The sequence below is a fragment of the Pieris rapae genome, chromosome 13 (assembly GCF_905147795.1).
Source record: "Pieris rapae chromosome 13, ilPieRapa1.1, whole genome shotgun sequence".
Classification (NCBI taxonomy): domain Eukaryota; kingdom Metazoa; phylum Arthropoda; class Insecta; order Lepidoptera; family Pieridae; genus Pieris; species Pieris rapae.
Window position 1 is genome coordinate 1,760,620 of NC_059521.1, and position 23,197 is coordinate 1,783,816.

The 23,197-nt window shown below is 32.3% G+C and overlaps 1 protein-coding gene across 1 annotated transcript in view; it reads left to right on the plus strand.

The window, feature by feature from the left end:
- The first annotated feature begins 1,131 nt into the window (after positions 1-1,131).
- LOC110992595 (GTP-binding protein REM 1) overlaps positions 1,132-23,197 on the plus strand; it is a 78,162-nt gene continuing 56,096 nt past the window's right edge. Inside the window, exon 1 of the mRNA XM_022258481.2 lies at positions 1,132-1,597. Within this exon, the coding sequence (XP_022114173.2) occupies positions 1,174-1,597 (424 nt within the window). The 5' untranslated portion in view covers positions 1,132-1,173. The remainder of the gene's footprint in view (positions 1,598-23,197) is intronic.

Here is a 23,197-nt window from a genome sequence, read left to right on the forward strand (position 1 = left end):
ATATTTTAATAAAATATACTTTAAAAAAAGAGGGTCATAACTGAAAGACAGATATAGGAAGATAGTGCAATTTTTTTTTGTTTTGGACATACCGCGATTCATTGATAAATGCAACATATTTTTCCTATATAGAACAGGGGTCAAACAGCAGGCGACTTATCTCTTTGCCAGAGGGATCGCGAGTGCGTTTCCAGCCTATAAAAAAGAACCAATGACTATTATAGTATAAATGTCGTTAGTGCAGCTTGTTTTGAGAATATTATTAAGAGTATAGTATGATAAGTTTTTTCAAATTGTTGACTTATAGTATAGATACAAACAATGGTTCATTGGGAAATGTTGACACGAATTAGTGGGCATTTAGAGTGGTCTTTCAGATGCAACAAGTGCGCGGGTCGAGGGGAGCCGCTTCAGGCCACTTTTGCCAAGAGAGCGTTCAAGGCGCTTTGACTTTTACTGACTTTGAATTTGTATGAGCTTAAATGAAAGACATTCGATCTTGTGATGAATCTGTTATATCAATACGTTGCATAAAAATGTGAGATTCAATCTTTTTTTAAATTTTTTGTATGATGTTATTTATTTTATTAAAGTATTCCTACAGCTAATCACTAAACAATATTCAAACAATTACATTACACACAAGAGCCAAAACCGAATACACATTTAAACAGAAACATAAAGCACAGCACAGCTAAGATTGATTGATACATTATAAAATATATTTAATATGTAGGAAGAAACAAAGCCATTATTAGTAAAAGATACCTGAGTTTTTTTAAATATGTTTTTAAGAAATTTTTAGTCACATGAAATATATCCATTTGCTGGTAATTTATGTTGTAACCTGTAGGTATAAGATACAAAACCGAGTTTCGTAAATAGTTGGTCTTAGATCGAGGAATTTGGAATAATTGGGTTTGCCTTGTATTGTGTGATGAAGGGATCTTAAATAGCAAAAGCAACAATAATAATGTTATCCAAAAAATTTTTCCAAAAATACTATAAAAAATAATAATAGTTCTATTAATATTATTTTAAACTCCTTTACAGTGAAAATAAGTCTGATACCGTATATTCAGTTAAAGCTTCCGCTTTTCTTCTGTCTCGCAGCGCTTTCCCGCGTTGGAGTTGGCACATTGCGTTAGTTTCAGCTTCAGTAACGTCGCGACCATGGCTACGGACGGACGCACGAAGCGCTCACAATCCATCTGCGCGCCTGCTTCCGCGAGTATGGAAGCACTGGCTGCGCCTATAGAAACCACACCAGCTCCTCGACGACGGCCAGCCGCACGATCACAATCGGCCAGGATAACTGGGGGACGCTCAGTGAGACAGAGACGGCAACAGCAACAGCAGCAACAGTTAGATAGAGAAACCAAGGCAAGATACAGCTCCGAACCGCGTTTGGCCGAAGCAGAAACTCCGCCACAAGTTCGCAGGCAGGCGTCCGCAAGGCGCAGGCCGCCCGCTGGTCAGCATAGCCAACCGAGGCGGTCCAACGCCTTCCTAGATGTCCCCAAACCACACCAGCCAGAGGAGGAACCAGATGAAGACTCTTACAGACTACGATCTTTCAACGTCACGCAAAAAGGAGGTCAGTGCTACGTTCATTCACCCTGTTCTAAATTTAAATTTGGAGTTTTTAATACGACTTGGCAAATGTTTCGTACCCATACAATTGCGATTTAAATCTTAAAAAATTACTTTAAGGTTAAAACTATCGTGAATCAGTTGAGTGGAGCTGTGTTTACGTTTGTCATAAATCATGAGCGCTTTTGAGGTAAAAATAAACGTGTAGCCAAAAATCGTCTGACGTACTCGGTCAATAGCGTATAAATATGCGATAACCCAAATATTATTCCCAAAATCCAAACACACGTCTTCGCTGATCGTAAAATACGCAGAAATATCCGTAATTTTATCACTTGTCTGAAATTTTCGTATAAAAAAATTGATTTACAAGCGTGTGTAACTTTTTTCTTTGTAATTTGAATACGTGACGATAGTCTGAAAATAAACATAGAAAACAAACAAGGTCATAATGATTTGGACGTTTTAATAAATAATAATATCATTTTCACAAATTAAACACGAGAAAAGAAAATTCTTTACTCAAGAAAGTTCTATAAAATTTCTTATTAAAAGTCAGTAAATAATAGACAATGTAGAAATATGGCATTCTTAAGGGTCAAGCGTTTCGCAAATGTCATCAATATGCCAACAAAATTACCTACTATACAATGAAGTCTTTCAATGGATAGCAGTAAAATGAATCTGCGAGCCATATTATCTTAAATTTACATAACAGTGCCTGTGTAGGTATATAAAAAGCGGGTAAAACGCATTCAATTACCACAGATACCAATACATGAACTCTCTTGCTTGCTTATAGCTGGAATGAACACTCTAAACACACATACACACGCACACTCTTTGTCTGGATGACACTTTATGTCTGGATAAAATTACCGTTATTATGAAGAAAAATATTTGCTTTATATTTTTCTGAGCTCAGCGGCTAAATTTGTTATCATGATCTCAAAACACTGCGTCGTAATAATGTTTTAGTCTATTCTATACAATACATTGACTTAAAAATACTTTGATGTTATGAAATAAATTTAATATTATTTTTACGGTTTTATTTACTTTATTTGATTATCAAATATGAGTGTAAAGAGCGAAGTAATTCCATTCTATCCGCCAAAAATAGTTAGTCATACACTAAAGTGTATGTAAATACTAACACCGATTTGATTTGACTTTTTAACAGTATGGAATTAAAGCGGCTTTATTATTATTTAATTAAATGCAAACATATCTGTATTTTTAAACAATTTTACTGTTTACCGATGACTTGTCACATGTTATCGGCGGTTATACAACCGATTCACTGTTGCTGGTGACAGCAATTAAATGCTGAAATAGGGCAATTTTTGTTTTTATTTCGGACTAGCAGCAGCAAACTTTGTTTCATCTTAATATGTTTTTTCTTATTATTGATTATCAAATATGAGTGTAAAGAGCGAAGTAATTCCATTCTATCCGCCAAAAATAGATGGTCATCGTCGGGTTTGCTTATTGGGATGCAGATAGGAGATCGTCAAGTCACGGTCTGATATCAGATTGTGGATTGATTATTGGTTTTGGGCGTTAGTAGTTAGTAACATAGTGTTTAGTATATACCCAATATTCAGATCGCCTAGCTTACGTACAAGACAACCTGCCTTGGAAAAATTCTTTTGAAAATATAATTAGCATTCTAATTGTAAAAAATTAATCATAATTGGTTAAGTTATTTTGAGTTGAATTATTGCAATTTTTGTTTTTATTTAGGACGCCTTTTTTTTTCACTTAACCTACCTTTTTAGTAGCTATATACCATCGTATGGACCAGTTCTTTGCCATAAATACTGTTCGCTTTTACAGATCCATAAAAACCTCAGTGTTCTAAATGGATAAATACAAAAAAATACTCTAACTAGTACGTATAAGAGTTGAGCAACTGAGATTATTACTTCATAATACTCAGCTAAAAGAATTACATTTTTCTTGATATTTGATTCACGACACAAATGCATCTCTTTTATGACGTCTAGACGCTAACCAACACGAACTTTCTGTTGAAAATGGCCATATTGAAGTTACAGTTCCTGGAAAAAGCACCGTTAAACAAAGCAAATTTCTTTTCTAGATTTAAGTGGTATTTATTGTAAAAGTCTTAAGTTATTGATTATTATAAATTATTACTATCGAAAATTAAGATATCTCTAGATAAGCACGATCTTAATCGCATAGAGCTTCGATGGACAAAGTTTACTCAATTCAGTAGCCGCCGGAGCTTTTCACGCAACTTATACAAAACAATCAGACCTTGAAACTCATCTCAAAGAAATGATAACAGATGATTAAACTTAGAGCGTACATTGTGCGATGTTACGTCATCTCTGTGTTGCATACGGTGTAGAATCTTGGAGTCTCTGTTAGACTATGTCAAAAAACCAAAACCTCCATTTTGTAGCACACAAAGAACGTTAGACTAAAGTGTAATACTAACACCGATTTGATTTGACTTTTTAACAGTATGGAATTAAAGCGGCTTTATTATTATTTAATTAAAAGCAAACATATCTGTATTTTTAAACACTTTTACTATTTATCGATGTCTTGTCACATGTTTTTGGCGGTTATACAACCGATTCACTGTTGCTGGTGACAGCAATTAAACGCTGAAATAGGGCAATTTTTGTTTTTATTTCGGACTTTGTTTCATCTTAATATGTTTTTTTGCTTAACCTACCCTTTTAGTAGATACAAACATATGGAACAATTTGCTTTGGGATCCCATAAATACTGTTCGCTTTTACATATACATACAAACCTTAGTTCAAAATAAATTAATACAAAAAATACTCGAAATAGTACGACGTGCCATTTTCGAGTTAAGCACTCAGTAACATACCTTGCGATTCATTTTTATTTATATAGTTTTTTGGGTTGTTTAATTTTCTTACATTTATAAAAACTAATAACAAAGTAAACCCCATGTTCGTACGTGCTCAAGTGTTAAAGGAAGGCGTCAGACACAACAGGCTAATCGGGGTGCTTAAAAGGTAATACATACTCGGAATGCATTTACTATCTTCTGTTCAAGCAATACCTGTTCACGTCATATCCCTAACTGTCGTACTAACTGATCTGCAAGTAAATTCATGAGCAGTTTTCTTTTTATTGTGTCCTTTTTATTATTTTCTTTTTCACTGTTAACACGTTTAACACCCAAACCCAATAATGCAATATTGCACAGATAGAAAACAATCTGAGATTGTGGATTGTCAGACCGTGACAGTCGATCGATCTCCTATCTGCATCCCAATTACCCAACCCTACGAAGACAATCCATTTTTGGCAACGGATAGAATGCAATTGCTTGCCTTTACTGAGAACAGGAAGATAATTAATAATGAAACATTCAACGCTACCAATAACAAGCTGAAAAATTATGAGCGGAATAGTATAATTAAAAAATTTAACGTCACAACTATGCGTACTTCTATGCACATTGGTTCTCAAACAAACTGTAAAAACCTATACCATGGATAGCTTGTATCGACAGATAGCTATTACAATCCGTCGATTGGTTATTGTCACACGTTTTACAACATTGGGATTAATAAGACCATCTCAGATAGTGAAAAATAGATTGAGATAGTTTTTTTGAAAACTGCGTTAATTGCTTTATTCCATTCGTTTTGCACTTCTTGTCCCCGAAGGTGAGTATTATATTACTAATTTAATTAATCAGTGATTGTCTGGAAGAGGTCGTTCCAAATCGATTAGGCCACCAGTTACCTCAGTCATTTTTATTTAATTATTTTTATTGCACTGTATGTATTACGGCAGCGAAAAGTTAATTAATAAATAAAATAAAAGTACCTAATCTTAAGTAAGAGGTTCCATAAATATACTAGAAAAATAGTTGTATACAACATTGTATCAAAGTGGGCACTTACATTATAAATACATACAAACACTTACATATACATTAAAAATTAATTCTCACTCATAGGTTTTGTTTTTATAACAATAATTAATCAAAATATTTGTGAGGATTGCCAGATGCAAATTAAGGTTATTTAATTTTAGGCACAAGGCCTTGGGAAAATCACGCAATTTTTGCCCTAATTCCTAGTAAATGTAATGCTTTCAGCGCACGTTTTAGCAAAAGTTTAGAAAGTTAAACAAATGATAAAACTATAGCATGTTTCGTTTGATTTTGATTGGTCAATCTCATCTACAATGACTTTTAACGCGATATCAAACAAGATACTACAACAATTTGTCCAATCACAATAAACTGTACTTCCTATAATTCTCTTCACAACGATTTATTGTAAAGCGACAATCACATTTTTTACATTTAAATAATTGCTTGGATCTGGTAAATATGGAAATATCGAATACTTCTTATGACATATTATAACTTCAAAGAAGTAAAACATATTTCTGTAATATATCTTAATATCAAAACTTTATATAAATTATTCCTTATATAAGGAATGCCAGCCCCTGCCGGCCTAAAAACTTCATCAAATTGTATTATAAAAAACAAGACAAAGTCGCGCCCACCAACTAGTCGCATTCGCATTCAAAGGTAATTTCTCACGTAATACCGCGGGCAGAAAAATTTACGAGGGCGGTTTAACGTTGCCCTTCAGATCTTTGTAATAGAAATAAAGGTTCTCAAGGAAATAACGTACATCGCTCTAAATCGTAATGAATTGTATATCGTATGTACATGTGAGAATTAACGATGTTATAAAGGAGAAACTTTGCCAATTTATGCTGTGGGGATTCACAATTTAGCGACGCCTTCAATCGTTTTACAAAAGTGATAGTGTTTTATTGTTAATTTTATATTGTAGGGGCCTGTTTCACAATGTATGGATAAAGTGCCAAGTAGCTATGCAACACATAAATTATTCGAAAGATAAAAATTCCAATTTCGAATTTCATGACGTATAGCGCTATCTGACATTCGTGAAACGCAAAAATACTATTTATCCTACCAATAAGTAATAAATAGCTTATTTGGAACTTATCCGGACATTGTGAAACAGGCCCTTAGCCTAGTTTCTTATACGTCACGTGTATTACACGTAATATTATGTACATTAACTTTATTGAAAAATATAAACAAGGATGAAATCGAATTTTTCATCATAAGTATTATCTAATAGAACAGAACAAGTTTATTCCAAATTTAACATAGCAAGAGTGGGTTAGCATGCTCCTAACCCACTTATTCTATTTTCTTCTTCGTTGTTCTTTGAGTTGTACTAACTGAATACTAAAATTGTATGTCATATAGTTATTACTTGATTTATAAGAAAATTCCGCAGTACATTTCTAGGTCAGGTAAAACACGAACAAAAACCATCAAAAGGCTAGTTTTATAACCCGAATTCACACGCAAGATAAATTTTACGACACGAGATAGTAAAAACTAAAACTTTGGGTCTGTTACTCATCAATTAAGATTAGGTCAAATTTGGGTTTATTTTACTTTACACAATAGAACTTTTTAAATACTTAAGAAATATCGTTCCAACGAACCCTATATCAACGTCTTTAATCATATTGATAACGTCCCGCAATCATGCTGTTCCCAAGTACTGATCACATTTATAAGATCTCAACAACAGCCGTCAAAATCGTCAATAACCAATCCCTTTCCGAGCGTATTGATTCCTTGGCATTGTTTAAAGTTCGAACCAATACTGGAGTTGAGTTTCATCATCGGACGTCGAGACAGAATTCCACCCAAACCAGCTGTCCTGTCTGAAGGGTTTAAGTAAAGAGCGTAGTAATTCTTAAAAGGCCGGCCGCTCACTCGTGAGCCCTCTGGCATTAAGAGTGCATTTGATATCATTTCACACGAAAAGAAAGCCCGGCTTTCTTGTCTTTTTTGCTAGCTGAGGATCCTGCCTTTAGGTTGAAAAAACAGCAGTTACATTAACATTAAAGCAATGTACCTCACAAGGTATTATTACGCGACCTTGGCCTTGAAGTTTGAGGAAACGCACCACTAACAATACGAAACAATGTTTAAGTTTGTGGAAGAAGGATTTCTGCACATACTTAAACATAATACATTACTACGTTTGAACAACGTTGGGTATCAATAAAAAATAAGTTTGTTATGGAAGATAAGATAGAGGTATCACTATTATATTCATTAAATTTGAATCTGTAGGCAACCCTACTCTCAATCAACTCAATCCTTTAGAGAACCGAGATAAAATGTCATTTAATACAATAGGTCTTATCGATAACAATTTTCTTATTTTTACGTTTCGCTTTAGAGTGAATATTTAATTTGTTTTCCCCGTTTCATAATCCCAATAGATAATCATATTGATAAGATATCCGATTTGTTTAGACAATAAACTGGTACTATGATAATAAAATTGTATTTGTTTGTATATAAGTATATTTTTTTGTGGACGGTAACACTGAATACCAATGTTTATAGCCTGCCTTTTATAGTGTACCTTTACCCACCTTTTAATCTACCTTTTATTAAGTATATAATAATAATAGCCTAATGGTAATAATATACACATTTAATAAATGAATTTGAATTTGGAATCTGTAAATCTTTAAAGAATATTCGTTGTTTTTCTATTAAAAAATACGGATTATCCAAAATGGAAACAAATGTAATTAAATATTATAATTATATTAATGTAATAAATATTTAATTCTGATTCTTAAATGAGGATTGTGATTTCTTGAATATTCGTGTTTGTTATCATCTATATATATCTACATATATTATAAGTTAAAAACAATTTACTATTTATTACGACACTGGTTACGTATAAACCGTATAAAACGTATAAACCTAAATAACTATGAAAAATATTTTATATTTTTCTAGTCAATAATAATTAATAACTTTAGGCGGAAGATGAAGAATGTAGAAGATATATGGAGAACATAATTAAACAGCTTAAGGTAGTAAAAAACGAAATTTTGACTGTTACATGATCAATGAAAAAACAAGACAGTATAAACAGTTATAAAAAATAATATTCCGTTCAAGTTAATTATAAATTTAAAAATAGAATTAAAATAAAAAGCTCGTTTTAAAATATTCCAAATCAGATGGTTCGAGGAAGTTTTCTTTCAGCGCAACGTAGAAATGTACATTTTAATCTTTTCGCTAAGATATAACACACTTAGTCACGTTCGGCAAACTATTTGCCAAAATCCGGACTCGTTGATAATAGCGACCGTGTACATCAGCTTATATTTTATTACCTGATTTCCTGAAATGATGAGATGGGAGTAATTTACACAGAATATTGAACATACTAATAAACAGCAGGAAATTATACAAAAAGTTAAGTTATCTTTTTTAAATTGATCGTACATTCAGGTGGTCCTGACAGACTGTCAAATGTCTGAATATGACAGGTATAACACTGAGCAAGCTATATATAATCAACAGAGACAATGACAACTTTAAATAAATAATGTTTAACATGTTAAGAGGCATCTATTTGTTAAGAGGTATAAATGCTTGATCCGGGTTATCAATACCACTTACTTAAGTTGTACATAAATGTAAGTAATTTATTATCTCAAACGATAACATAGTCGGGAATTAGCTGATTAATTAATTATTTAACTTGACGTCGGTCGTTCCACAACTGAGCGTTCTCCATTTTGTGGAACCAGCTGCCCATTGAAGTATTTCCGAACCGATTCGACTTAAGGTCCTTCAAAAAAGAGCGTGTCAATTCTTAATTCCAGCGGTATCACTTATCATCGTGTGATCCTCTTGCCTCCTGTATCATTAAAAAAAATAGCTAGACCATATATAAAGAGAAACATCACAATGACATAATTTCGAATAAAAATTTAAATCTCTTGCTTACTTGTAGCTTGAATGTCGATGCATTCGCAATGCAAGACGCAGGTGTAGACCTCGCATCTAATAATCTTGGTATTTGCTTGAATAAAACCCTTTATAAAAGCTTATCTTCACTGCGTCAAAATCAGGTATTATCGATTATACATTGGCATGCACAACTATCGTTGTCTACGTGTCACGAATTCGTTCAACCTTTCTAACATGAATTCGTTTATCACAAGGTTTTTCGGTTTACCAGTGAAGGTATTGGTTGAAAAGCCAAAAATTTAAAAAGATAGGAGAATCAAAAATAATTTTCATATTTATAAAAAGCCAACGGTTTTTTTTACGAACAGAAGTCTAATCACTTGCCGATTTAAACAAATGTTTACGAAACAAAAAAATCTGAGGCTAAAACTTAGGTTGGAGCGCCACGAATTTTGTTGCATAGTTATCTTTCTTAGTAAACTATTTTATGAAATATTAACTGGTCTTGTATTTTCCTAACGGGCATGACTAAGACTGAAATCTTCCATCAGTGAACGAACATGACTAATTCCTATAACATATTAAACAAATACTTTATATATGTATATACATATATATCTAGAATTAGCATCAGGGTGTTCAGTCAAATATATATTTTTTTTATAGAGTAAACACAATTTTGTGTACTCATGACCCCACCCCCTTTGGATCCGCCCAAACAAGTGAAGGAATTATTATGTAAACCGGTTCTCGGAATATACAGTATTAGTTTACTGTATAAATACCATCACGTTTTGCGATGGGTCGTTGTGTAATTAGGATCAAATTCGGATGTGACGTCATTCGAACAAATCACTCACTGAACAAGCTTAAAATATCAAAATGAATAAATCAGTCTTAATATACTCAAACGTTTCTCTCAAATTGTGTTTACGCTGTGAAACGAGACAGCTAAGGGCGATTCTCTTAATTAAATGGTCTCTTATGTTGAAGATTTCAAAGCGCACGGTCTGAAATTTCGCTGCAACAGTAGTGCTATTGAACAAATTAATGCATTAGTGGAATATAATCTCACACTTACAACTTTATAACACAATTTTCTGCGGAAGTTTTACTCAAACAATTCAAATTACAATAACGTTCTATATTTGAAAATCTTGAACTTGTTTTCACGAATTAAAATAGTTCGTATTTTTTCGAAGTGAACGCCAAATAATTCATCAACATTGTTGACGGAAGGAAACGGAAATGGGAAAAACTCCATTTCATTTGAATTTTTCTCACACTCAAGTATCACGCATCTTTCATTTAAACTAAATTAAATTCAGATTCGTCTACGTAAAATTAGGATATAATTATAGAGTATAACTTATTATTACATACATAAACTGTTGTTCTCGTTGTTAACTGTAATAAGCCGCCATCCATGGACACATGCAACGCCAGTGGCGTGGTTGTTGAGGACCTTTCAAGCGATGGTTCGCTCTTTTCTGGCTCGGTTCTGAGAGCTGGTTCTAAAAATAAACAAACACAGTAGATGGTAGAAAGTGCATTTATAGTTAATATTCGCATATAATATATATGTTATAGCAATGACATTTAAGCGAGCATAATCCTTCTAACCTATACGACGAGCATATAATATACGCTCTGTATTTGACCTAAAACAGAAATCATCTCTTACAATTATTTAGAAAATATATTCGCATTTCTTAAATTTTTTTGTTAATGAATATATTCTATTGGTAGTTAGTTACCCATGAATAATGGAACATTCTAATTAAAAGTAGGAATACTTTAATAAAAATAAATAAATAAAACATGATCTCATGACTAACAAAAAATAGAGGTATTGGCTTTCTTTTTTTTTATAGAACCGGGGGCAAACGGGCAGGAGGCTCACCTGATGTTAAGTGATACCGCCGCCCATGGACACTCCCAATGCCAGAGGGCTCGCGAGTGCTTGGCAACTTGGCTTGGAACGAGAACGTTAAATTACAATCTATGAGAGTGGAAAAAACTAAATGGTAGTCGATAAGACCACTTTGCGATGATGCTTCTAATTATTAACTAAATTATACATATGTAATTTAACTAACGTAAGGTTGGGTAAGAATTTTCTTGTAGAAATAAAATATTTTTTATGAGAAAATCTATTTAAGTCTATGCTATTCGATAACCCTGATATTTACCCGTAAGTAATCTTATTTAATAATGTGTGTATGAGGTTACGGAAAAACTCACAAAATGTAATTTTCTTTTATAGGGGCCACCAGATTGGTATATCCGCAATCGTTTTTCACCTTTTTTATCATATTCTTTTTAAACTTGATTTTGGATTCGCGTCTTTAATTACGTAATTTATACGAACAAAAATTTGCTGGACCCAACTCATGCAATCATTAAATATCAAGAAACAATATTTTATACATATCCATTATATAGGTATCACATAATAGTAACTGTAACATACAAATATTTACAATACTATATATGCATATAAGAAATTCCAGTTCTATTGTATTTGCGTAAAATTTTCATTAGGTCCGTGTTCAAAAGAATATTAAAGGTTATCTTTGTTTCTGTGTCTTGCTCACTCCGAGTTTAATTATCTTTTCTTTATGTAATTGAATAAACAATCTAATAATGAACTGATGTTATTAAAAACCAAAACGATATTTTTTGTTTTTGTATACCTAATTAATTTATGGCAGTTTTACATCTATCGGTTCCCTTCACTTGACATTTTTTTTTGCAAACTAGCGAACTGTGGATCCCTTTTTGGGCGTCCCGATGCCTCATTTGCTGCCCTATGCTATGTAAAAAAGACATTTAATATTTCTGCCTATAAACCAACACCGTTCAATTCAACAAACTGGTTAACAAAACCTTGCTTTATTTACAAAAAACTAATTCATATCAAAATTTTATCTTCCAACGGAAGATTCTTTGATCCTGTCTGCGACGGTGTTAAGCGTATTCACTATACTTAAAAACTTTATAACATCCTTGAAGACGCCAACACCATTAAATTGATGAAGTGAAACACGTTCAAGTGGGTGGGACATGCGCACTGAATTACGAACTATAGAACCCCAAGGTTACTGAAGTAACAACCCGCAAGCAAGAGAAAGCCTCGTAGACCGAGGCTGTGTTGGTGGGATGGAGTTGTCAAGGACTTCGAAACAATAGGTCGATATTGGACGCGGGAAGCACTGGTAAGACTGCGATGGTTAAGTGTACTTGAGTGGCTAAGGCCGACAATCATGGCTATATCAAGATGATGATGCAGCCCCTTGTGGACCTTAGCCTTATCATCATCATCAACGGCTATATGATGATGTTAATAATTAAGTCATAAACATGTATTCATTAGTCGTTTTTGTCAAATTATGACTAGTAACACGGTTTTTATGAATAATTTATTGTATACCTAAACACATTTCTAATGTTAATATTTTTACGGCTTTACTACAATGCCTGTAAACCACGCAAAACGTGGATTACAATATTAATTATAGCAATTTTGCAAAGGTCGTTTTTATGATTATAAAAAATATAATATATACAAACCGATTTATACAAACAGAACAATACCACTCACCTTTGCTTCTACATAACCGATGCAAACAGGCTGCTCACCTGATGTAAAGCATAGATAGAATTATGGTATCGTAAGGTAAGGTCCATAGACACTCACACGGCCGAAGTACGCCTTTTTCTGAAGAGTCCTCTAAAATTTGCGGTTAGACAGTTTCTTTAAAAATTGAGTCATCAATATCAGGCTTACAGTGATTAATTCATTTGATTTTGCAAATTAAAAACATTAATAAATATTTTGACCACTAATAGCCTTCTTCGCTCGCTTGGACATTGTACATTTTAGCCAGATATTATTAGTACCTCTTCAAGATTAATTAGTTCTATTGAGTCTTTAATAATAATAACAATAAAAATTTATTGCAAGAATATGGTACAAAAATGTGTAAGGTGGTACAACCGTATATGTAAATTAATAAAGTGCTTATATTCTGCCACGCAATGGCTCGCAAATTTGTCTTTAATTTTATATTTTACATTATTCGTCATATGAATTGGTCAATTCTTATTTGTATCGTACATATCATATTATACGTTGTTAAATTTATATCAACTACACACTGAGCAAATAATCATTTATTGAGTGTTATTTTTTTCCTAAATAATAAATAATACACCAAGTCGATTTTTAAATAAGTCGGAAGACCTTTTAACTATTTTGGTAAATTATTGTATAACCTTAATTGCGATACAAAAGGTGTTTTTTTTAACAGTTACAGATTGATTTTTGGCACAGACTTTGTTAAAAATACGATGATTTAAACACTCAAACCTTTCTCGGAAGACACTATTGGTAAATGTCATATAATAATCTATTCTAGAACTCCATTAAAACAAAAAGACGCGGGAGGACTTTTAGTGTATCACAGTCAATCAATGTTAGAAGCGTTCCACTCGAAGTTTCAAAATCTAGCGTCGCTTTCAAACCATTTTAAATATTCACGTGTTTCTTTGTCCCATGAATAATTAAAACACCTGTTGGCGCCTATGTAAACTGACTTGATTGTTAGTCAAATAAGCTTTGTAACTTGAATAACAACGTGAGCTTTAACTTAAAAATCATACAGGAAAATTATGAAGTGCATCTAACTAAAAGGCTAATTGAATTTAGATTTACAGAAACACACACACACTAGTCTTAGACTAGTGTGTGTGTTTGAACCTCAACCACAGGACGAAACACCATTTGACTTTTTATGTGCATTAAACTCGTACGTGCGGTGTAGGAAAACATCGTGAGGAAACCGGCGTGTCTCCGACCATAATTGACAATGACGTGTGTCGGGCTCAGGAGGAGATACATCTGAATTCCAGATGGAAAAAGATTGTAGCACCACTGGTACTTTTCAGCCTTAACCTCTGAGGCTGTATTCGAGCGGTAAAGTAAAAACTAAGACAAACGATTACGTTATTCGTTTGATTGTGATTGGTTGCGTGTCTTTGACAAGTTTGTTTGGCGTTCTGTGTTTTGTTCATAATTTGTTTTTAGAATTTATCTATCTAATTATAATTGACTACATTTAACGGTTTATTTTGTTAAAAACAAAGAATTTATCATTTCGTTCTGAAAAATGAAGTGAAGTAAACTTAAACCAAATTTCTGGGAGATACTTATAAGAGATGATATTCAAGATTTTTAAATTAACTTAATACTGTTTTTTTATTTGTTTGGCCTTAAAAGGCTTTTTTATTCAGTCATTTCAATTTATTCAAGCCATTGGGCTTGGGAAATTCCATGAATATTTCGCCTACATGCATTCTTCGTGATATTATTGAAGCTCCATAAATACGAGCAAAAAAAGAATTTAAAAAAGAGCGCATATCCCAAATAAAAAGACAAGAAATGTAACTATTTCTATATTTAGCTCTGTCTTATAAATAAAATCTCCATTGATTTGAATTATTATTTATCTTGCTAGTTATAACACCCACATTTAGTGTCACGTTTCTCTAAAGCACCTCATGCAAACATTCAGTAAATTTTTAGCGGAATTTGTAAGAATATAGAGGAAAAAAGTTTTTTTTATTTAAAATACAAACAAATTTTTTGTTCTCGTAAAACGATATAATTATTGTAATATGAAAAAAGGAAAATGTTTCATTTTTACTAAAAAATAAACTAAACTTTATTTTGTTTTATATGTTTATGACACACATACATATGTTTTAGAATAATAATATATATATATATATATTGTAAACCCAGAACTTCGTAGCACCTATATATATCTTTGCTAAAAATTTCGTACTTTATACTATAAGCCATGTAAAAATATGACTTTCAAGTAACAATTTTTTTCACAAGAAAATCCAGAAACAGTTTGTATTGGAAAATTCAACTGTCGTTTTTATTATTATTTTCTTTATTCTTTACTATATTCTTAATGTTTCCGTTCAAACCTTCCCACACTCCATACTCCAAGATCATTATTAGCCATATCAAAGCCAAACGAACAGCAATTTATTTATATATATATATAAATTGTATAATATAAATATAGTAAATATGATATATATAGTAGCAAATATTATAACATATAACAATAAATAAAATAGTTATAGGTAAATAATATAGAAAATAAATAAAAATAAGATGGTATTAATTTTAATTAGATAAGTAAGCGCTTGGAGATGGGCCAATGTAAAAAGTTATATTTGTAGGAAATAAAAAGGCTTTTTTATTTTTATTTTATTTTATTTATATATATATAGATTGTTTAACAAGCACAAAAATGTGAAGTTTTCCATTTTTTATTTGTTTCGGTTAGCCAAGAACTCCTATCAAGAATAACTTTAACAACGTATAAGGATCCCCGTATCAGATATCAAAGGGCCTTAAAGGGGAAAACATGGAAAGCTTACAAAGCGGTAAATTTAAATATGTTTAGTCCTGCAAATCAATTTCAAATTGATAGGGGGATGAAAACGTGTAATACTGGGGATCTGGGGATTGAGAGATTTGCGGGTCGATCGTGTATTTACCAATGTTTGGGCACAGATTAAATTGATCAGTTTGTTTTATTTGCTTTCGCAATATTACAAAAGGCTAAGGGCCTTAAAACCATAAAAAGTAAAAAAAAAAGTTTAAATAAATCTATTTCCACGGGTGTAGCTAAAATCCTTATCTGTCTCTTGTTATCATAATGTTTACATAATAAGACAGATAAGGATCAAAGAGTACTTCAGTTAAAAGAAAAGCTTTGAAGTCAAGTCAAAAATAACATATAAACAAATCAATGTAATGCACACGTTTAATAAAGTTATCTGTCTCTGTTTACCGCAGCGTAAAAATCATATGACTAAAAGGGACAAAAGAGTAATTTAGTTAAAAGTACATTCAGTTTTTATGTTTATTCGTACCCGTATGGGTTAAGTTATGGATGACACAGCAACTTGTAACTATGGAGAAACTTAAATCCCCCGTGACCTCTACTTAGTAAGTCTTTGCAGTAAGCCATAATATATTTAGCTATAGTAATAATAGCATTTAATTATTGAATGTCTTCATCTACTTTATTAAATTTTCAATGATTTTATTTAACAACATTAAAGTATACCGGAGGTATAAAAAATAACAGTTTTACTGTTGATATTATTCTGTTACGCGGGTCTTACACTCACTTTTATTATGTAAATTACAATATGGAGATTTAAGCTTGTGAAACAGGTCAATTTATTATTTACGTGGCTGAAGGAGATTTGAATGTGTAGACGAAATCATTTTTATTTTCTTAAGACGTATTACACCACTGAATTATTTCCGAATAAATTCGACATAGAGTCCTTCAAGAAAAGAGGGTACCAATTCTTAAAGGCCGGCAACCCACTGGTGAGCCTGTCAATGTGAGTGTCCAATGCGGTATCACTAAACATCAAATGATGAGACATCCTACACGTTTGGCACATGTATTACATAAAATAATTGAAATTTGAATTACTTTTTTTTATTAAATCATATTATATTCTAATTACAACTTTAATATCCAGTTTTTTTTTAGTTTTTTTTTAATATGGTGGAAACATAAACTGGACACAGTTTTTCTGTCCACCAGGACGTTGAAAATATTTAGTTAATTATAATTAACTTAATAAAGTGACATAATATACAGCACTAAAACAATCGAAACACCGTTATTTAATTTTTATTTAAAATTTATATAGTGTATCATAAAAATTTTTATTTATTATTAAAATTATGTTGAAAATGTATGAAACGAATTTTGCTTCCTTGTAAGGAACACTTTTTAATAGTTTTTTGAGTCTGCTTCCAAATTTAGAAGAATAGAAAGTTATGTAAACAGTGTAACAAACATGTCTTTACTTAACTGTTTTATTTAAAACGTTAACAAAATAAACAGAGTATTTAAACAGTAATTAAGTAAATTCAATAAAATAATTATTGAAGCTTCTGATAATATTGGCGCAATATTGTCAAAAGTTAATCAAAGCTGTCATTCAACACTGAAACCATTCAAAATTCCCTTATTGAATCGGGCTGATAAAATTATTATTTATTAAATTGGTTCTCTTTGAAATAATATCGGTATTATTGAATGCGGTTTTATTCATCGTAATCCCATTTGGAAAATGTTTTAAACGCTTTATATATAAATAATTTACGAGCCTCAATTATTCTATATTTCGCTCGTACGGAAAAGACTTGGTGTCACCAAGACTATACAACGACGACGTATTGACCATACGAGTGTCTTTTAGAAATTCAGAAAGGGACTTGCACTGAACTTGAATATCTGAAAAATATTATTAAAATAAATAACAATACCACACTAGGATCCCTGTGCTGTTGGATAATTAATTAGATAACAATCAGTCAGTACATGGTAGATATTATTTGAGAATTGGAAGTCTTACAATTAAACACAAGTCTTATAAAACATTAAGTGTGTGTTAATAGGTGTGTGTGCGCATGTAACTTTGACTTGTTATACCCGTGTATATTTTCTATAAACAAAATTTAGTGTATTTAAAGAAAACACTTTTTTACCGGATTGAAGCTATATATTATTGTAAACTTCGCGTGCTTTACAGCGTACGTGGTCATTTTGTAGTTGTATTTCGTATGCGGTCTGAATGAATCCAATACATTATCTATATTTGATATGTAGCTATGCATAGATTAAATTTACTTTTACCGCTATCGATGTAACGATAAAACTGCTAAAATGACATAAAAACTCAGGTGGAAGGAGCCGCAATTTTATGGTCGTTTAATATTTTACGAAAATAACTTTATCTTCGCGTGGGTTTCATGTTTTAGGCACATTGAACAAGGCAATTATAATTTTCGTAAGAGAAAACTTTTTAATCTAATTATATCACTAATTACCTTTAAAATGCTACTGTCATTATTATTTTAATGTAAGTATTTCTATAATAATTAAATAAATAAATAATAAATTAATTCTTTTGGATAAGGAAGTTTACAAAATACACTAGTCGGGCTACAACCTTTTCAGATCTGTGCCTCAGATATCTGTTTTATGATTAGTCAATCTAATAAGCAAGTAGGTGCTCAGCCTCCTGTACCTGACACACGCCGTTCCCTTTTTCAGTCTAATCAATCGGGTTTTCTCACGATGTTTTCCTCCTTTCGAGCGAATTTTAAATGCGCACAGAGAAAATTCCATTGGCCCACAGCTGAGAATCGAACCTATGACTTCAGGGATGAGAGTGGCACGCTGAAGCCACTTGGCCAACATTGTAAAGAAGTTTAATCTCATTAAAAACATGCAATCAATCAATCAAAATATCTTTATTCATATAGGTAAACAAGTAAACTTATGAACGTCAAAAAATTTAAATCAATTTGAAATTTACATTTACTACCAGTTCGCTAGTCAGGGCGTAGAGCGGGCAAGAATATATACGGGCCACTTACACAAGAAAAATCATAGTATTAAAAAACGTAAAAAGTAAAATATACTCTGTATTGCATTAGAGTCCATCTAATGCAATAACGGCGTACCAAAAAACAAATGACTTCGACACACCCCTGCTAGAATATCCAGTATATAAGGAGTTACGTAGTTTTCAAATCTTACATAATTGTTATCCTCACTTTACGAGAGTTAGTATATTTGTATCATATGTTTTCTGCATATATAGAACATGGTTAATCATTCGAGAACTTTATAAAATGCCATGATTTTGATAAGGTATTAATCGGTAAGGGAAAGGTAGTAGTTACGTTACGTACATTACGTTACGTTAGTTGTAACTATAAAAAACGCAAGTAAACTTTATAAATACTGTATTACTGTAAAACGATTTATTTATGAAGCGTATTAACTCAACTTCCTCAATAGTTCGACACAATAAGCCGCTTACAGCGATTTATCGAAAAATCCAGATACATTGGCAATTTCGTATTTTCTACATCACTTATTGAAGTAAATTTAATATCTTATTCTCTATATATGCAAAATTACAGGTAATTTTAATTATAAACAAGATTCAGTTATCTAATATCACTGGGTTTATTTATTTCGAACTCCTGCAGCGATTATATTTAATAAAAAATAATTACACTAAATATATAGCCGTAGATGTAATACATAATATATATAAATCAGGGTAAAATATTTACATATACAATTCGGCTGTGCTATTATATGTGGGCTCATGATACAGGTAATACAGCACTATGGATATGCTTATTACTCGAAGTCCTTTTAAGAATATATTTTACTAGTAATGTTTTTCGACTTTGTTTGATATTATTATTTTGATAATGAGCTAAAGAGATACAACTGTTTTAAAAACCTATCAAAGATCTCTCTATTAATTATTTATTGATATAATTTAAGTCTTCAGTATTATTGAAAAAAGGCGATCATATCAGCCCCTCAAATTGAATTAACAATTCGGCTATGTCAATATTGGTTAGTAAAAAGAATATATATATTAACATTAAGTGCTCTTTTCTCGGATCCGAGTGGAGCGTAGCGGAGCCGCCCACTCGAATCCATGTGAGTGTCCCGTTAATTTTTTTAAACCATTGCCATCCCTAGCTTTCGTATCTGAGTATTCGGCACCCATTGTGCTGTATACTACGAATACTCGGATCCAAAAAATGATTTTTTTTTAATAAAAATAAATATACATTTATACATATTTTCAAAAATTCATATTTACTTAATAAAAATTCGCCATAAAAGTTTTGGTTTCCGGCTGTTATTTTGTATTCATTGTTTAAGCATTCAATGTATGTGTATACAAAGTTACAAAATATATCTGTTTCATCTCCTCTTATCGCGTTTAATACAAACTCTTAAATAATTCAAACAATATGAAACAGCCTTATTAGACCCTTATAGCCCATAACAATATTTATTCGCCTGATTACAAAACCAAAACCGATACAAAATGGTGTCGTAAACGAGTTTATGTCTCTATTATGTTGCTTCATTTACAATGCAAACGGAATTTCTTTAGGCTCCAGTGAATGCAAAGAAAAGAGGAATATTATAGAGAATATAAAATCAACGAGTAAGGATCAATTCCTCTCCGAGCGGCTTGGTCCTTTGGCGTTGCAGATGTGGAGTCACTCTACATATTCTACAGCCTTTACCATGGAGGGCGTTCAGAGGATTTCTTCAATTTAATAGCTGCTGAGTTTCATCATCGGACGCTGAGGCAGAATACGAGTCACATCGACCCCCGCCTTTTAACAACTGAGCATTTTTAAGGCAGTTTTTGCTGCGTACCACCACTATGATCACCATCTGCCCACTGAAGTATTTCCGAACCAATCCGACTTCGGATCTTTGGCATTGAGAGTGTCCATCGGCGGCAGTGGAAGGCGGTATTACTTAACATCAGCCTTCTGCCCGTTTGCCCCCAGCTCTATAAAACAAAAAATATATGATCTCTTAAGATATTAAAAACCAAGGTGAACACTAAACATAATATGTATTAACAGCTGTACTGAAAAAAAAATTCAGAAGCTTGCTTTGACACAAGTATTGACGTTGTGGCACGAAAGAAATGTCTGCCCTAGGCCTCATTGCTAATTACAGGATTTTTATGTAAAATTATTAATATCAGCTAAAATCATCTTGTATTGAGTCTACTCATCATAATCAAATTAATCACGCCTAATTTTACTTTTTTGGTAATGAAGGAATGAATGACACACTGAATGAACACTATTTTTTTTAATTAATATACATGACGTAATTGAAAAAAAATTCAATCAATGGCGCTACAACCTTTTTAGGATTGGGCCTCAGATTTTTGTATCTGTTTTATGATCTGTGCACAGCCGGAGTTCGAACCTGCAACCTCAGGGATGAGAGAACGCACGCAAAAGCCACTACCAAGTCCAACACTGCTCATGGGCCGTAATTACTTTTTAATGTAGCTTTCGCTTGCAAATGCATGATGTAAGAGTTCATTGTACCATAATAATTTAAAAATCTTTAAATTTCCTTTCATTTTAAAAGAATTTTAAAGAGAAAATAAAATATTAAATTTATAATTAATATAAAGCTTATTACGGCTTTTATTACTTTTAAACGCTATTTAACTTGAATAAAAGAAAACTTATTTCTTTCCGAGCATTTTGTTGACAAAAGTTACTAGTGCTGTTAAATTTGTTTGCGTTTGAACTCCAAGCATACATAGAATGTATGCACTTAACTCTGAAAGCGCAGTTAACTAACTTACACGCCGTAAACGCTCCATAATTAAGTTAACACGTATAAGGCGACTATTATATTCACTTAAACTATGATATTACGTACCTCATATCGTTAGTCATGAAGGAATGTTTTAATAGAATTCAATACGCAAAGTAAACATAAATCTCAAGTATTTGGTGTGTCTTGTCATTTTTGTCTGAAGCGTAACCGACAACTAAATGCTTTTTGTACCAAGTTCTTTTTTTTTAATTCACACCTTATTCGCCAATAATACGAATGAAGGATATTTGTTTAATAAATATTAAGGACTGAACACATTAATGTTTAAAATACTACACATAATTATGACGTTGCATTGTATTGGCGTATGTCGAAACTTTAAGTCTTTTTTTCCAATTGATAGCCTAGCCTAACTATATCCATTGTTTTGAACAAATGTAACATGGGGATTAGCCCCATGTAGGAGGCTTACACGATGTTAACTAATACCGCTACCATAGACACACATCGCCCGAGGGTTGTAGGTCTACACTTCGAATCATGAATGTATTTTTCCTATTGTTGGTATTATGCGGAGGCATTTTGAAAAGAGTGTCTGAACCATAATAAGTTAGTTCGTAAGCTGAGCTTAGCTAATGCAAAGTTTAATTAGAGATTTAAATCGATGTAACATTTTTTAAACAATAAAATGCTAGATTCATAACTATACAGTATACACGTACGACACGAAAAGTTTTATAAGCTAACTAAATCTTATACAACCAATACGGGCTCGATCTAAAACAATTCATCCGTAAGGATTACATCTCTGGCTACGCAAGGCTACATCAGTATGCCCCGTAGCACACTACGTCACTGTAGCTACGACATCTGTTGCGAGGGTCTACGTCACTGAGTCTACGTTGTTCTTGGCCTATTAGATAATGTAGTTATATGTGTTAAACGTATTTCTTTCTTTCTGAATAAAAATATATGCGTTCTTTTGCATTGAGCAGTTTAAACCCAGTGACCAGCGGCGGCTGCGTAAAGCCGGTTTACTGACGACAGTTAAACGTAACAACGTCATAAGAAAATTCTGAATGAAATACTGGAATGGTTGCATTTCTCAAAATAAATTTTTATTTTTATTTGTTTGATAGATATTTTGTATGGAGAAGGAGGTAAATCACAATTGAATTGATTAAGTTACATTTATTTGTACGCGTAAATACAATTATGTCAATTTTTAACGAACGAACGCTGCCGAAGGCGACGGCCTATTGTGCCTCTTTGTCGCTCGTTCCGCGCTCTCGCTTGTACTTCAAGCCTTAAATGGAATACCTCAGACCGAGGTAACGCCGCATGCGTCATGTTTTTTCGTGCGTGCAGCCGGCTCCATCGAATTATAAGACGTTGTCACGTCAAAACGTAGATTGTATACATTATAAAATAATAATTGTTTTAAAAGTTAAATAAATTTCATAAAACGATGTTGAAACCTTATAAAAATATAAATTTCAAATTATCATTTATTCATTGTTAC